Here is a 17650-nt window from a genome sequence, read left to right as displayed (position 1 = left end):
ATCACAGTTTGTTTCTTTTACCACAGAAGCCGGAGGGAGTTAAATATGATTTATGATATGGTGCCATCTAAAGGACAGAGAGGGTACTGTCTTTGACCAGTTTTTACAAAGGGCCCTTCAAATAGTGCAAATACAAAAATGCTATCATTGAGTCAAATGCTTAGAAAAAACATTTATGGTTTTATGGTTTCGGTAGAAAACATTTCAATGATGACACATTTTTTTTGGAAAGTAAATTGTATTGATATTTTGTGAATCATGAAGTGAGGTGATCAAATTTGTAACTCTGTAGAGACAGACTGCAAAATCACACATTTAAAAAAACTGTTTGATGACATTCCTCAGTGTTCCTTGTTTAGTGGCCACACCTGGAGCAGAGCTAGCACGGTGACATGCGCAGAGTTGCTCCTTCACTCGTTGTGGCACTTATTTTTGTAGTTCTTCTGGTTCCCCCCACAGGCCGGAATCTTGGGGCCCTAAAACAAATGATGAGCTGGTTAGGGGTCCAAGCTGAAGCCTAAGCAATTAAAAGTCAGAGGTGTAGAACATAGAATCAATGAAATAGATTTGGTTGATATAAACCTCACCTTGTACATGCTGCAGACCAGACTGAAGAGAGAGTTCATGGCTTTTTGCTGCAGGTCATCTGTGTGCACCTGCAAATTTAAAAAATCTGTATTCCAAAGGTTGGCATAACAATGAATGTAATTATAAACAAGTCAAAGCTGCTATAACACCTACAAAATTAGCTGGGGTCATTATGCGTCAGCTTTATAAGAAAAATAACCACCAAGTTTCCTAGATATAAATATTGAAACAGAACTACCTGGCTGTCAGAGACAACTTGAGGTCAAATTGCTGCTACATGGTTTTCAGCTGTCTCTTGTCACAATAGCTGTATTTAATAGTACGTAAGGGAAACAGCCTTAAAACCCTGTAAAGTGGCTAACACAGAAACTACTAAGGCTGAGAGAAAACTGTGACATTTCAGCAAAACTTTATTCCCTAGTGCAACCGTGAACCCATGTTTGACTGACTGTTACCAAAAATCACATGACAAATATTCAGAGACTATTTGGCTGAATTGGGCTGAACTGCAGGCTGTGTTTGCACAGTGCGGATAGGAGAAAGGTACGGAAACAAAAACAAATTCAAGTAGGACAATATCCATAGCATGTAGAGCTATCCTTTTTTTCTAATACTGGTAGCACATGTGGGCACTTGGAAAAATGCTGTGCACACCAATTCTGTTTTTACAGTTTTTGTAAAATAAATAATCATAGAAATTCTACTTTTTTCCTGTTTCTATGACTAACGGCTTGAAGACATTTTTGAGCTCTCTCTACTTCTAGCCATGTTTGCCCTGTTTCCATAGAAAGCACAAACACCAAGAAACTACACTGGTTCAGAGAATCAACATAAACTAAATATTCACATTTGTTTTTGCCATGAATTAAGCAAATTGATTTAATTTTGGACTTAATTTGCTTAATTCACAATTCCCTCATTCTTTCAGCTTTATTGTATTGTTCAGTTGTGGACACAACATTTGGTTTTTCATTTCAGTTCTGATACACTTTGATACTTTGATGCTGCTTTTAATCTTCTATTCAAACTTTATTTTGACAAAGTAAGATATAAGGCTTTTAATCCCCACAGTGACCAGTCCATGGTGCTTGATGATCTTTCTTCTTTTCTCGTGGAATTGCTTTTGAGTGACCTCTACTTTCAAATTGTTGTCATGGTACTTTGTGTCATGTTGGCTGGCAGAGTGACAGCAGCATGTTGTATCAAGCTGTAGCTTTGCATGTGCCACTCATGGCTCTTTTCAGGTACAGGTTTGGGCTTTAGGGGTTAATTAGGTGTCACAGAGATAACGAAGTCATATCACTGGAAATGTAACATCAATTGTTTCAAAGAAGAAACTACAAATGATAAAAAGGTGTTTTCCAGTTTTTAGCTCATTATATTTTCCCACAGAATGCCACACAGTTCATACGAGGTGCTGCTATTTGCACTGAAGCCTTACCCCATTAATGGTCACCCAGGGCACATATTCGTGTGGAGGGTTCAAGGCTTCAGTCTTCAAGGCATTCTGATGCATCAGCTTGTTTCCTACATCCCCCTTCACACAGCTCATGACGCTGTCCCACCTTAACTGAGGGCTGTAGATTTGAGCGCACTGCAAACAATAGTGGTGGAAAATAAACACACATCATCTTCATCAGTGAAATTTTGTCGTGGAAATGACAAGTGATCGAAAATATACACACGTAAACATGCACAATAAGTATTCTTACACTCTGGGCTGATTTGATGACATCAGTGGAGGATTCCATACAGAAGATGATTGGGAAAGCCATTTCAGTCATGTTCAGCAAACAAGTCTGAGATGAGAAGTACAACAATCAATTAGTGTCAATAGTGTAAAACTACTACATTAAGCTGCTAACTCTATTCACATATCGCATACATACAGATGAAGATATAATATCCAGTATATAAAGTATATTAAATCTGAAGACCAATCATTTCCATGTAATATAATGACTTTCTAGCACAGTGCTTTCACAACATCCAGCTATGAAGATTTCACAGTGCATTCTCTGAAAGGCCACTAGTATTTCTTTTACCAAACTAAGGCAGGCTACAAAGATCCAAGCTGTAGTGACATTATTATCCAGTAGTTTCACCACATTGTGTGTTTGTGACTTTAACATTACCTCAATCATGTTGCCCAGACATTCCTCTTCTCCATGCTGGCACTCAAAAACATACTTCTGTCCAATTAATTTCTCCTGGGATTGGGTAAATGCAACAGGTTAATAAGTTTAAAAGAATAAAAAATGCAATTTCTCAATCAAGATCATGACAGTCCTGATCTGATTATTTCCCCTTATACCAGTAAAAGGACATTCACTCTTGGACAGTGTTAATTTGGCTGTTTTGTGGTTTAACATGAGCTTTCTTTCTTAAACTATTTTTTGATAAAATACACAATAACATTTCTTTTTGAGCCAACATTGCCACCTACTCCAACATTCATAGTAGAATTACGATCCCAGTGCATACTTAAGATGCGTGGTTCACTGCTTACCTGTGCATTACCGTAGGGCACCAGAGTCACAGACATAATGTCCTTGAGCAAGAGCCAGGTGGGGAAGAGCATCTCAGTGAGGAAAAGTCGGCAGCCAGGACACAGACTCTCATAGTAAAGCCCCACCTGGACTGAATCATCTGTCTGACGAGACTTGGTGAAGTTAGACTGAAGGCAGTGCTTCAAAACCTACAGAAGGGGGAAGAGCAGAGAGGTCAACTTGGATCGTGTAGCAGTGTCTTTAAGTTCTGCAGGCCACCCTGTACAGATGACTTCAAAATAAAACCAAGGCAGTGTGGGAGAGTCTAAATCTACATGGAGAGCTGGGGAAGGATTTCTTTTCAGGTCTACATTATGAGAGCTCAAGGTCAGGGGTGAAAGTTTTAAAAATACTTTCTGTAATTCATGTTAGCAAAGTGTGAAAATAATGGTTATAGGCCTTGCTGGTAGTGATTAAATCCACTTTGGTGTAAAATACTATCGAAAAATCTGTTCAAAATGTGCAGGAGTAACCACAACAAAATCTCTTAGATTTTTCATGCTGTTCAGGACATCATTAAGGCTGGTTTAGACTTATTTTGAAAATACTGTCCTTCTGTTTTCAATCAATGCATAACTTAAATAATCTCTCTTCCAAAGCCAAAGAGAATATCTAGTACACAGACTGTAGATGTAGGCCAACTTTAAGGCAGAACAGACTCACACCTCTGTCTTTTTGTTATTGGACTATACCTATAGGTAGGCTGGGGTTTGTATGTGTGAAAAAAAGGATAAAAAGGACGGTTCAAACAGTCTTGCATGTATTTTTGGGGCATTTAGAACACCATGCACTCAAATTAATGAGTAAAACAACGTTTACAGTTATTCGCTGCACTGTTTTCCATGTTTCAGCAGGTTGCTCTAGCATGAAATGACTACCCACGCTTTGTATTTTGTATTAGGTCACTGTACGCCAGGTTGAACTAGTTGGTTAGACGACTAGCTAGTAAGTTAGGGGACTAAAAGAACGCTAAACTGGGAAAGGCAGTACAACTACTATTCTGCCCACTTTTCCGGTAAAATGAATGATTTATAATTCGAGTCCAGTTAACAAAATAAACAAAAACAAACAAACAACGACACCTAGCGAAATACACCTTCTAGTTGCATATATTTTGGGTTTGTAACACTGTTCTCTAAAAGTTAGCTAACGTTACCCGACGTTGAAGCTAACGCTATTTCAGTTTAGCTATTACTATTTAATACGCAGCAACACTTTCAAGTAGAGCCATTGTTGAATGACACCACTGAGTTTAGTGTGAAGAAAAAGTTTCCGTGTTCTTCCGTGGACACCCCGGAGAGAGTGTCTCTTTTAACAGGAGAAGTTGTGTGAAGTTTAAGCTAGCTATGTCAGCTAACCGACACCACGGCTTTATGGTAATTTGTGTTGCTATGGTTTCCAGCAGTTTGTTGCAGACAGGACGCTAATTTAAAAGTGAATTTAACGCTGTCAGCACCGGAACTGATTATCTCTGGGGGTTCCTGGTGACTTTAACCGTCACCAGGCATTCAAAAACGAGCATTTTTACATGTCTTAGTTTAAGTTAGTGTCTAAAACCCTCCTAATAATCTTACCCCGCATTCAATAGCCGATTCCAGAGATGAACACCACTTTGATGGAGGATAGCAGCACGAAGAAGACAGAGAGCAGCCGCCGTACTGACTGTTCAGCCACACTGTCAGAATAAGCAGAAGAAGAGCCTTCATGTTCTCAGTGTTTAGTTTGTCACTTAGAAAATAAAACTTTGCTCTGACCTACAAACTACAGCACCGTGCCACTTTAAATAAGGCACCACTGCTTCCTTGTGGAGGCTTCCTCGTTTTTGATTGGCTCTCAGGGCCGCGTCACTTGTATCCAGCAGAGATCCACGCAGAGAACTAGAGGGAGAAACCATTAAAATGATATGAGACAGAGAACTGAAACTTAAAGACAAGTACTAGACGACAGATTATTTAAGAGAAGGAACATGCAATATTTGTTGCTGCATTTTACACGATTTCATGCCAAAGATATACGGACAAAAAATTAAAGCATCGCTAAATATGACATGACCTATTAAATTTATGGCACACAACACATTCAGTTTTTAGCATCTCATTAATTTTCTTCATTACATTTTACAAATTGTATTTTTTTCTGTCCACATTTTTTTGAACCCCATTCTTGATGCTTTTGCAATTCTGTTAAGCTGATGTTTATGCCATTAAGCATATTCTATACAAAGAAGGAGACCTGGCAGCTGCTGTGGAGAGTAGATTGCACAGATAAGAGTCAAATCATCATGAGATTTGCATGGAAGTTTGTGCAAGTTTTCACATCCTGTAGTTCATTTATTTTGCAATAATTTAGTTACAAGCAACACAACAATTTCACAAATCAGTGCAGCTGGAAAAGCTTTAATCATGAGTATCACGGAGGATGAAAACGTTCTAATTTCACAATATTCAATAATGCATCTGTTATTATTTACAGTGCTCAAAATGATTCCTGATAATATGTATGTTGACTGGATTATTCTACAATAAATAAGCATCAGTGAGAGTTAAATTGAGTTTGGTGTGTTACAACTAAACTCCTTGCATGGCCTTTAAGAACTGGTTGATCAAGCATAAAGAAGGATGAGGAAATAAAAAAATGTTTCTTTGAGCTGCAGCCCAGTCATCGGTTTACCCTGTTTGCTGTTCTTCTTGTTTTGTCAGATAAGCGTCTATAAATGACTTAGTTGCAACGCCTGGTTAATTATAAAACAATTATATGCGTCAGCTCAGTTCCTCAGTCCAGAGGTCTTGAACTAGAAGGGTCATGAGAACCACACATGTTGAAAACATTTACAAACCCTTGAACGCTATATAAAGATTTACCTGGTGATTCTCACATGATGTTTCCCTCTAAAACGAAGGCAGCGATAATGAAGCAGACAGGACAGAACACGATTCACTCAGCTTCCCGTCTTCTCCCTTGGGTGTCAGTTTTGAGTGTATTAGTCAAAACTAAAGCACCATGCTGTGTCAAAAGTCTGTCTTTTTTTTCGTTGTTCATATTTTTGTGTCCAGGACGTACAGTATAATCAAGGCTACTAGTACATCTGAGTTCCTTTGCCATACATAAACGTTATTTATACTTTGTGACAGAGTGTAAGATCACAAAACACATACTTTCTTACCCTACATTGGATGTGAACCATATTTTGCGGATCTGACAGCATTCGGAGAAAGTTAAAAATATACTAAACTTCTGAGGCCCCAAACCCATCAGCAGGTTTAAAACACGTTATTTTAAAAAGAAAATAAAGTTCTAACATTTATCAGGCCAGGAAACTGTAACAATACAATCAGATGGAATAGTCAGATATTCCACTTTGGGATTGTTCTTGAATGTAACATTTGCAAAGTCCAGTTTCATAGGGAAAATAGTCAAATTTAAGCTTAAAATTGTCATCAAAATCACTTACAGTGATGGAAAAAATTATTAGACCACCCCTGTTATCTTCAACTTTTTGTTCATTTTAATGCCTGGTACAACTAAAGGTACATTTGTTTGGACAAATATAACGATAACAACAAAAATAGCTCATAAGAGTTTAATTTGAATTCGAAGCTGATATCTAGATGTTTTCCATGGTTTTCTTGATAATAACCAAAATCACTTAAATTCTTCCATCAATAGCTATGGCATTGTACTGCCAAAAACAGTGTTTTTAGGCATTCCATGTTTTCTTTTCTGTCTGTTTTAGTCACATGATACACAGGAGTTTGTCCTTGATTGCATAACCATTGTTTCTGATGACTGCAGCCATGCATCTTGGCTGCTCTCCACCAGCTTCTGACATTGTTCTGCTGTCACAGCAGCCCATTCCTGTTGTATAAATTCAAATAAATTTGCTTTGTTTTTGGGCTTGTGGTTCTCCATTTTGCGTTTGATGATTTTCCACAGGTTTTCAATTGGATTTAAATCTGGTGATTGAGCAGGCCAAGGCATGGTTCTAATGTTCTGGTTCTCCATCCAGGGTTTAACTGAGCTTGCCATGTGGCAAGGGGCATTGTCTTGTTGGAAAATCCAGTCACTGGAGGCAGGAAAGAGTTTTCCTGCTGATGGAAGAAGACTGGTTTCAAGAGTAGCCCTGTACATGACCTGGTTCATTTGCCCTGTTCCACCCAAACTGAAACAACTCCAGATGGTCACTGATCCACCCCCGTGTTTTACTGTAGGGGCAAGACAGTCAAATATCAGCACGTCAAATAGAACATGAAGTATTATGTAATCAGCTACATTTTTTGTCGTGCTCATTATATTCTTCAGGTAATATACCTTTAGTGGCACCAGGCATTAAAATTAACAAGAAATTGAAGAAAACAAGGGTGGTCTAATCATTTTTGCATGATTTTATGCTACATGATTCATTTGAAAATTTGCTAAAATAAATAGTATATGCTGACCAAATTCTATGAAAAATAAGAAATTCTGTGCTCCTTGTGGTGACCTTGAAGCCAGTACAACCAAGAGTCAAATGATCAAAATTCTGGGCCTTTTTCCTAAATTGTGTTGAACTGCAGGCAGTGTTTACACTAAGCAGGGAGGAGACAAGCATGGAAACAAAATAAAAATATAAGCAGGAAAATATCTCTGGTATGTAGAGTCACATTTTTCTGTGTATTGGTAACAGCTGTGGGCACTTGGAAAGATGTTTGTAAAATAAATACAGAAATTCAACTGTAGTTTTTGTTATTTTTTCAGGCTTTATAGCTTTGTTCTAATGCACAAAAGTAATTTTTGAGTTCCCTCTACTTCTAGTCATGATTTCTAATCATGAGCTTTGGTCCTTTGTCTGCTAAGTGGAAGTTTTTCTTGGAAACTTGAGAGTAGTGCATAATTCAGAGCTAACCTTTGAACTACAGATAGAAAAAGCTGTGGAGTCCTGCTTCTTTCAGTTGAGAAACATCCTCAGAATTAAACTGTGCTCTCACTCTGACCTGTATTAAGTCAATTATTTTCTCCAGACTTGACTACTGTACCTCCTTTCATTCTAACACAAATCTGTCTTCAGACTAGTTCAGAAGCAACTTGACTTCTAACGGACGACATTACATCATTCTGCGTGTCAAGGTGTGACTCTACAGCAAAAATGTTGACCGATTTAAGGCAGCTCTAAAGGCGATCATGCTGTTGTCATCAAAACCCCTCAGTTTTGGAAAATCCTGCATGAGAAGATGATGCTTACATAATCCGTGACATCTTCTATATCACTTCATAAAACTTGCTTTCATATGATGCATCTCTTTATGGCTTGTTAAGCATTTTATTGCTCTGTCCTCCCTCTCCCCACGTCTGTCTGCAGGTATTTCTGGATCTGTTAAATGTTGATGATGTGTTGTTTGTTGTCGAGGCAGATGACCGTCCTCTCTGAGCCTCGCTCTGCTGGAGGTCTCTTCATGTCAAAATGAAGTTTTGTTTCCTCTCCACTTTGAACAAAATGTTTGCTCACAGGGAATCTTTAGAATTGTTTGGCTTTTCATGTCAGGTCTTGTAGCTTTTGTAGGTGATTTGTCATGCTTCTTCATCTTATTATTGAAATTAGCCTGATCCATTTGTATTTTATATCTTCTTTAAAGGTTTTAAACCTAATATTTAAACTCTTCTGGTAAATTCACATGGCAAATATCAGTGCAGAGTGAAGATTCAAACTTGCAACACCAATCTTAGCACTCTAGCTTAATGGATACGGTTTAAAATTGGTATTGTCTTATTGCTTTAACTTTGTTTTGTTGCCTTTGTAAATCTAGTTTTTACAAGCGTCAAATAAACTTAGAATTCTTATCTTTGGCATTATCTTTCAAGGGAAATAAAAATCCTAGTTACACAACAAGTATTTTCTGTCTAAGAAGAGGTTCCTAGCGAAACTTGTTAATAGGAACGAAGAAATGCTTTCTCTTAAAATTCTTTGTAAGCAAGCAAAGGGTTACGGGAATATGTAGTGTTTCTCATCCAAATGTGCCTCTTTGACGTCAGCTCAGGTTACGTTGGTGGAAGTGATCAGATCCTCCACTTAAGTGACAGTAAAAATACAGTAATGTAAAACTCCTCCGTTACAAGTCAAAGTGCTGCATTAAAATAACGTACTTGAGTAAAAGTAAATCAGTTTCAGCAGCCACATGTCAATGAAGTATTTAAGTAAACATACCAGTTTGGTTGCTTTCACTGATGTATTATTATCTATGACATCTTTAGATTATTGAAGCTGAAAGTACTATATTTTCAGCTGAAATGCAGTGGAGTGGAATTACAAAGGAACATGAAATGGAAAAACTTGAGTAAAACCGTTAAAAGTTTGGAGTCACTTAGAAATGTCCTTATTTTTGAAAGAAAAGCATTTTTTTTCAATGAAGATAACATTAATCACAAATCCAGTCTAGACATTGTTAATGTGGTAAATGACTATTCTAGCTGGAAACAGCTGATGTTTAATGGAATATCTACATAGAGGTACAGAGGAACATTTCCAGCAACCATCACTCCTGTGTTCTAATGCTACATTGTGTTAGCTAATGGTGTTGAAAGGCTAATTGATGATTAGAAAACCCTTGTGCAGTTATGTTAGCACATGAATAAAAGTGTGAGTTTTCATGGAAAACATGAAATTATCTGAGTGACCCCAAACTTTTGAACGGTAGTGTACCTCAAAACTGTAGCACTTGAGTAAATGTAGTAAGTTTCAAAAACTGAGCCAAGCAAACATCTAAAATGTATTTCATTCCTTGTAGAACTTGATGACTGGTGGTTTGTTTTGCTGATGCAGTTTGTGTTGTGTGTCTACTCCATCATCACTATGCATGATAGAAACAAAAGCCTTCCTATAGGGATCAAGAACTCTACAGGTTACCTTTAATTTGCAAGAACTAATCCTCAAAACACATTTGAGAATCTCAATGTAAAAAACTGATTTTGACACATTACTATATGGCTAACTTTTAAGTGTGCTTCACTTTTTGCTGCTATAATGGAAAAAACATCTTGAAGTGAGCGCAAAGTGCAAGTGAGCATAACTGAAAGTGTGACACGGTAATGATTAGTTCATCACATGCAACAGGACAAAACAAAACCAGAGCAGCACACGTCATTTCATTTTACTATTTTATTTTACTATCTTTTATTGTCTTTTAAAATCATTGCATCAGCCTAAAGAAAGAACCGTACAGATCAAAGAGTACCTGTCTGAGGACAAACAACTCTGAAGCAAGCTGTACACGAGAGAGAAAGAAAGAAATGTCGCATCTGAGTTAAGACAGACCAACGGAGGGAGGATAACACAAGAGAAGAAGAAGAAGAACCATCTTTTTGTGTATCAGGGCTGGACACACCACAGCCAGCAGGCCTCCACTGGCTGAAACAACAGTGCTCCCTCTGCGTTCAATTGCACTTTGGTGTAGAGTAGCTTTATCTGACTGCCCCATTCATTTCCATTCACCATTTTTGAAAGAAAGAGAAGACCACATCATTATTAAGTACAATTATTAGCCATAACATCTGTTGCTGCTGCTGCTGAAGCCGGTGACGCACGAGGCAACTTGTTGGGCAACACTGTAGAGCTCTGGGTGTTGCTGTGATTAGTGTAAAATGTGTAGATTTTAATTGCCGCTGCTCTGTAACGTTGCCCATGCCGTTGCAAAGTGAACCACCGGCAACCTGCAGAGTGGAGTCTGGAACATGAACTACTGTACACCAGTGAACAACACTACAACATTCACATGAGATTAATCAAACAGATGGCAACTTTCCACGACAGAAAATGGGAAACGAAAGCGCAGTTGTTAACGTCAGCATATTTTACATGGAAGCGGCGCAGAAGCTGAGACTGTATTGGCTAAATTTTGGTCTTGGAAGTGAGTTAACCAACCAATAGAGCAACTGATTCAGCTTTCCGTTTGAAGCATCTTTTGCCGTGTAGTGCAACAACAAGAGTAGGATGCCTGAATTTCCACGTCTGTTTATGTACTAAAACTGTACTCAAGTATGTTCACCAAGTGGTGTGTTTTTACTGTTATTCACAACATTTACCCATATAAATTCTTTGAGTTTTTACCGGAGATGCACCAAACTGTGCATTAAATAAACAGCAAAAGATTCAACAGGGTCTCAAGTTAGGATTCAGCACAAACAAGGCTCAGTGTGAGGTGAAGTAGTCAGCAGGTAAAGAATGACACAGACCGATGAGTATTTGTGTTATGGACAAATGAATCCTGTTGAACTGTCTCGTTGAGTTATTATTTTGAAAGTGAGGGAGCACTGTTCTCACAAGTAAAAATCAAAACAAAATAAAAGAGAGAGGAACGAACTGAAACAGGAGAAAACAGAACAAGCAGTCATAACATTTTCAAGTTTAAATGACAGAGGAAATAAAGAAATATAAATCAATCTATCACAGCCGCTTTGAGGGACAGGCAGATTGATTCTCAAACGCATATTTACTATTTGGTTAATTACATATTGTAAACATTTGTATTTGTTTTTTTTTTCTGTATGGAGGAAAAAAAAATTCAAGCTAGCTTATTTTTTTCTTTATAGGCTCTGAAAGGTTATCATTAACAGATATAAACAAACAAACAAAAAAAACACTTGGACAAATTTATCAGCTTTTTAAAAAAGCCAAATAAAAAAAAATATACTCAGGCACCATAAAAGATCACTTTGTAATGCCATCATTGTTCCATGTACAAAGATCTGCGTTGAGGAGTGATCATTAACAGCTCAATTGTGTAGCTTTTTCTCTGACAGGTTTTACTTTTACTTGGTCGTTTTGTCTCCCACCTGTGAGTGTAAATCCAGGCGAAAATAAACCCTGCAGCGACCACAGAGATGGACCAAAGTAAGACACGACAGCTTTGTTACAGCGTCAGCGTCCAACACCGTGGCGGACCTCTGCGGCAGCATCAAGTGTATCTTTTGTGGTGCAACTTTAACACTGCCTCTACTCACAAAAACCAGAATCTTCCAAATGACACAACAGATTCTCACGTTTAATAAAAAAAAAAAAAAAAACTCTAATATTTAATAAATGCAAAGCAGCCAAGACTGCATTTAACATATAGACTCAGCTCTGTAAATATTAACACATGTACACGAGCTTGCTTCATCCTCTGAATGCACCTGATAATTATGCTAAATACATTACATGTACGTCAATCAACTGTAGCCACAAAGTTTGTTGGTGATCATGATGAAGCTCACTGCAGCGGATTAGTAAAAATGCTTGCGTTTCAAATAACTGCTCGAGTACAAAGCAGCTGTGAACCAAGTCCAAAGATCATGTTCACATCAAAGCCTCCTTCTGATTTGTTTCAAGCACAATCCAAATCAGAGTTAAATCATCCAAAAATATAGATATCTAAGTATATATTTGAAAATATTTATTCTCTAGTATGTCTCTCATTCTTCAAACCTTAATAGACACCAAATATATGCGGTTCTTTGTAGTCAGTGAAAGATGTGCTTTATGTATTAGGCCGTTTCAAGAAATATCATTTACAGTGTACCAAAGAATGATGAAAAAATATTTAATTCCTTGAATGATCATTTGTCGTATAGAAAAAATGTTTTTTCAAGAAGCTCCAAGATGCATATCTAATACATGAGCAGGATGAAAGCTTTGAGTTTCAGAGTTTCAACTCCAAGTCAAAGCGCAATAAAGTCTTCATCGTCTGCCCTTTTCATGCCCGTCCTACTGAGCGACCAGGTTTCATTGCTACTGGCGTTGCCTCTAGCTATTAAATATCTGTGAATAACACGGCATATATGGCAGATGAAAGTCTGCACTGCAAAAATGTTCATCTTAACAAGTGACGTGGGAAGATAGCACAGTTACACACTTGTGGCTTTTTTTTTTAAGCAAGTGCAAAGTTGAGCAAATTGCTTAAATGGAAGCAGAACCACCTGGTTCATGACCCCAACAGACAAGTTTACTTAATGAACTGAAACTATTTCGCCCCATCAGTGTGCTTTTGTACTGTCTGCACAAATTCCCCTTAAAAATCCCCAACGGGTTTCATTTAATCCATGTGGCATCTAGCCATGCATGTAGTTTCACTTACATGCTCTGAGGTTTTGAGGTATCTGATTTGTGTCACCATCCGAGTACAATGGAATTTGGTTTGTGCTGCTCAATAGTACTCAGTGCGTTTCCTGGTAACTCTGGCTGATACAAAACCTCACTGTGAACACTTTTTTTAGAGAAAATCTGCATGTTTGAATACCCATGGAAACAAATGAAAAAGTGTCCTTCAGTAATCAGATCTTTCAGGAGAACTCCTCATGCTAAGTTGGACAGTTTTGCTGTGCGGACACAAATTGCATAATGAGCCAGCAGCTCTCTTTAAAGTTGGTTTGAAAAAGCACTACAGATTTTCTACAGCCCACATAGTAAAATCAACTCTATAATGAAAACATTGCATTCAGTCAAAAGCATCAGATTTACAAGACAGTTGTTGACTGCAAAACAACAAAAGCATATACTGTACACTGTATACTCCGATATCATAAAGAAGCCGTCAACCACTCCTGATATACCCTATGAGAAACTATCAACTAAAAACACTGAGTGTCACCACTGTCTGTTAGTTTATGGTTGTTGGGCGACACACTAGCTCGAGTGTGCGGAACAGGGGAAAAAAGTGCAGTCGAAAAGTGTTGGTCCGACAAACTGGATAATGGATGCGTCAGCAGTGGTGGATGACTCAACCAGATGTTCACGAAGGAACTAACTTAATACAAAACACTGAGAAATGCTGCATGCATTAACTTGAGAGCTTTTATCAACTGAGCTTCAAACAACTGGTCTGGGCCACGGATGTGTACTGTTCACATTTCTATCTTATCTGAGTTCTATTCAAAAAATACACCAGACAAGCAAACAAATAAACAAAAAATAAAAACACCAAAGAAAGCTAGCTTGGGTGCACAGTGAGAGAGAGAGAGCACCAAGCTACTGTACAGCCCCCACCATAGAAAGAAGGAATATGTAACAACTATAAATGTAACAACAAAGAGGCACAGCTAAAATCTGCCACTCTTATCTATGACATGCTCAGATTTGCTCTAACACACACACACACACAATCACACACACACACACACGCACACACAGTCACACACACAACAAATATGCTCATTTGCCAGATACCCTTTAGTGTGTGTTAAATGGCAAACGTGTGAAGTACGGGGCACAACATGTGGTGGTGGTGGTGGCACCATCTCATGGAGCAGTGCTCCAATGACAATGAGCAGACAACAAGCTCATCACAATGACTCAAGGCACTTCTAATCTTTCTCACTCACGTGTTTTTATAGCCCTCTAATCAGAAGCACCGCTGTCACCTCTAATTTAATTCTTGGGATTGAATTCTTGCCAAGAACTGTGCAAAGTACAGTACAATTGATTCGTCCTTATGAAAAATCAACATGATGTCTTAATTTAAACCGTTTAAGTCGGGGCTCATTAGACGATGGGATTGGTCTGTCTGGAAAAATGTCGCTACCTGAAATTTGTGCCTCAACATTTCTGGAAGAGAAATGACGCTAATAAAAACAGCACTGTGCCTGTTGGAAGCTTGGGTAATTAGATTGAATTTGATATTTACAAATAATAATGACAATAGCTGATTTTTATGACCAGAGACGTAGATGAACGTCTCATTTTGGAAGAAAACTTCAACTTCTATCCCTTGACAACAAGGGACAACAAATAAAGCAAATCCAAAATACCAAATGCACAACCTTTAAAGACAGTACACTTATTTCTTAAACGTTCTATGTTCACTGACTTCTGGCTGTTCTTTATTCTCCTACAAAAAAAGTTGTTTTTGGCATTCTCAGTCTGATATATGTAAGAAATTTGAAAGATTATATTTTTTTTCATCTCAAGAAATCAACTACGTAAATCAAGTTTAAAAGCAGCATCAAATGAGGACTTTTTTTATCGCAACATTTTCATTGACTGCACAATAACTGAATAACCCTGCATCTACACAAGTGCCTCCTGTGCTTTGAAAGTGACATTGAATAGAGGTGGTACAATCTTTACCTCAATCCAAATGAATGTGGAAAAAAAGGAGAATTCACTGCCACAGCACAGAACAGATTGAGGGAACTGATCTTAAAAGTCTGTCTAAATCTCAAACTTTTTACACACACACACACACGACTGTTGTGCATAGTAAGACCACACACCATACTGTATATGCACTACAGAAAGCACAATTTTCAACCACTAGTCCAAGTAAAAAAAAAAGATTTAAAAAAAAAAAAGATAAACAACAACCCAAATGAAGGACTCCATGCATACTGTACTGGATGATCTCTCAGACCACAGAGGCCATGCTAAATGGCAAAAAGACTGATCCTTTTTTTTTCTTCCTTGCTACATGAAAACACATCCTTCATTTGGCTCACATTAAGCGGATACTTTGCATCCTTAAACAGAATCTAAAAGCATAGCAAATATTCAGACAACATAAAGAAACAGCGATGAAACTGTATAAAGTCACATACACTGACTGCATGTGAGTCTGAAATATACTGTACATGAGTTATATTACTGCTTTCTTTTTTTTTTTGTACATCAATGTTCTAAAGCTCTGTGAGTCAAGCTTGTGATGAAATGAACAGTCAAGCGCAAGGGAGAAGAAGTACCGTGAATAAATCCGCATAAAAAATAATAACAATAAACATCTGCAAGGACACTGTACCACGAAAACAGTCTAATCTAAGCAGAGATGAAGCAAATACAGTACCCAAGATACAATAATCACATAGATTAATGCTCTGCAAGTGTCTTTAGCATATAGAAACAAGACACATAGGAGGAGCACTAACAGTGCCTTAAGTCGATGGCTACAGGTGCTACAGTATTAAAGAGGATGAAAAAAGAAGGAGGAAGTTTGAAACAAAGAGACGTCTGATGCAGGAATCGTTCCACAAGTTCCATTTAGATGGAAACCTGAATCATGTGGAACTGCATTTATCAATGTACCTCTCAGTCTGGTGTATTGTGATTAAAACGTGATGCATTATTCACAACTCACCAAATATGTACCATGCATTTGTATCCTGTTATACAGCATTTGCTGTACGTTGTACCTTGTCAGTTCAAAAGGAGACCCACTGAGAGAGAGCAACAAGCCAAAGCAGTTGGAAATAAAGATCATTTCATAAAAAATATACCTATATGTATATATTTTTTAAAGCTGTAGCTTTGTCTATGTCGACAGCCATTCAATCCCTCCTCCTCATCCTTCTTTCAACCTCAACGTGCCCCTTTTATTCTAGCAACACAGGCTTGTGGTCATTCAAAGCTATTACTATGGCACTTATGCAAGCTTTAAACTCAATCTTTTAAAAACCCCTACAACATCAACCTTCCCCCTCATCCCCTTCGGTCTCCAGTGACTAAACCCCCCTCTGGGCCACCGTTTCTCAGCCGCCGTTAGGTGTGAAGCGAGCAGCCTGGTTCAGCCAAGCCAGTCCTTTCAGCGGATGACAGCTCAGGCTTTTGTCTATGGAGAGTTTGCAGGCAGTCTGGGGATGACAGATCGGGCCTTTGTCTGTGGACATTTATCTTGTGTTCAAGGCAAAAAACAAAAGTGCCTCCTGTAAATTTTCCCATCATCCCACCATCTGGTCTCGCCACTTCTTCCCCACAATCTTGAAAAAAATATTTTTGTGTGCTTATTTTGTCCTCCTTTAACACATTTAGTCATCTTTTTTCTCCGTATCAAATGTATTTTCTTGTGTATTTCTCACACTTTTGTTTCCATAACTGACACTGTACAGTCATGGCTGGCTAATGCAACTCTCATCAAGTTTAAACTCACTGCATCGACCAGGCTAACTGTACAGTGCCTCGTTATCAGTAGTAGTGTGCTTATTATGAAGCCATGCTGTTAGCAAGGAGTGCTCTTTGTTGGAACTGGGTCAGTGTAGGAAATCAGCACCAGCCTCCAGCCAAAAACACATGAATTTCTTGAGTCTATTTTATCTGCCACTTTAAACACACGAGCAAGCATTGTCCAGGGGATTATCTTTTCCTAATGCATATGAGTGAAAGTTTAGTTTTCCCACCCTGGATGGCGTCCTACACTGCTGGTGGATTCATCTGGGGTGCTGGTGCTGGTTCTGAGAGCGGGCCAAGACTGGGTAGGCCAGATTTACATTCAGCTGGTCGTTGTGTTGGACCAAGGAGACATTTTTGTAGTGGAGCACCAGGTCTTTGAGGGACGAGTACAGATTGTAGGGCTCAGCGAATCCGTAACCTGTGACCGTCTTGTAGATGACGCAGTGCTTGGCGTCGCCCTCCACACTGAAAAAGAAAGGACAGAAATCATGGTTGCAGAAGCTCTGAAAATGTTGTCATTATTTAATGTGCAGACACCCGCACTGTCTACTTCAACTACTGATTTCCTACATATCCCAGAACAAAAACTGACAGTGCGACTGGTTGATTGTTTGGAGAGAGAACACTAGTTGAT

At 38.4% G+C, this 17650-nt stretch overlaps 2 protein-coding genes across 3 annotated transcripts in view; both read right to left on the bottom strand.

The window, feature by feature from the left end:
* Positions 1–152: 152 nt before the first annotated feature.
* Positions 153–4917, bottom strand: ifi30a (IFI30 lysosomal thiol reductase a). The gene is made up of 7 exons (XM_023267660.3): positions 4712–4917; positions 3098–3286; positions 2724–2798; positions 2301–2387; positions 2030–2182; positions 588–656; positions 153–476 (listed from the first exon to the last, which is right to left on the bottom strand). Exons 1-7 carry the CDS (start codon positions 4841–4843, stop codon positions 411–413), a joined length of 771 nt encoding a protein of 256 aa, XP_023123428.2. The 5' UTR covers positions 4844–4917; the 3' UTR covers positions 153–410.
* A 5334-nt stretch (positions 4918–10251) lies between these two features.
* Positions 10252–17650, bottom strand: part of pik3r2 (phosphoinositide-3-kinase, regulatory subunit 2 (beta)) — a 36209-nt gene continuing 28810 nt past the window's right edge. For both annotated transcript variants that reach the window (XM_023267636.3, XM_023267637.3), the window contains exon 16: positions 10252–17481. In XM_023267636.3, the coding sequence (XP_023123404.1) occupies positions 17274–17481 (208 nt within the window). In that variant the 3' untranslated portion in view covers positions 10252–17273. The remainder of the gene's footprint in view (positions 17482–17650) is intronic.

The sequence above is a fragment of the Amphiprion ocellaris genome, chromosome 10 (genome assembly GCF_022539595.1).
Source record: "Amphiprion ocellaris isolate individual 3 ecotype Okinawa chromosome 10, ASM2253959v1, whole genome shotgun sequence".
NCBI lineage: Eukaryota > Metazoa > Chordata > Actinopteri > Pomacentridae > Amphiprion > Amphiprion ocellaris.
This window is presented reverse-complemented; position numbering and strand designations above follow the sequence as displayed.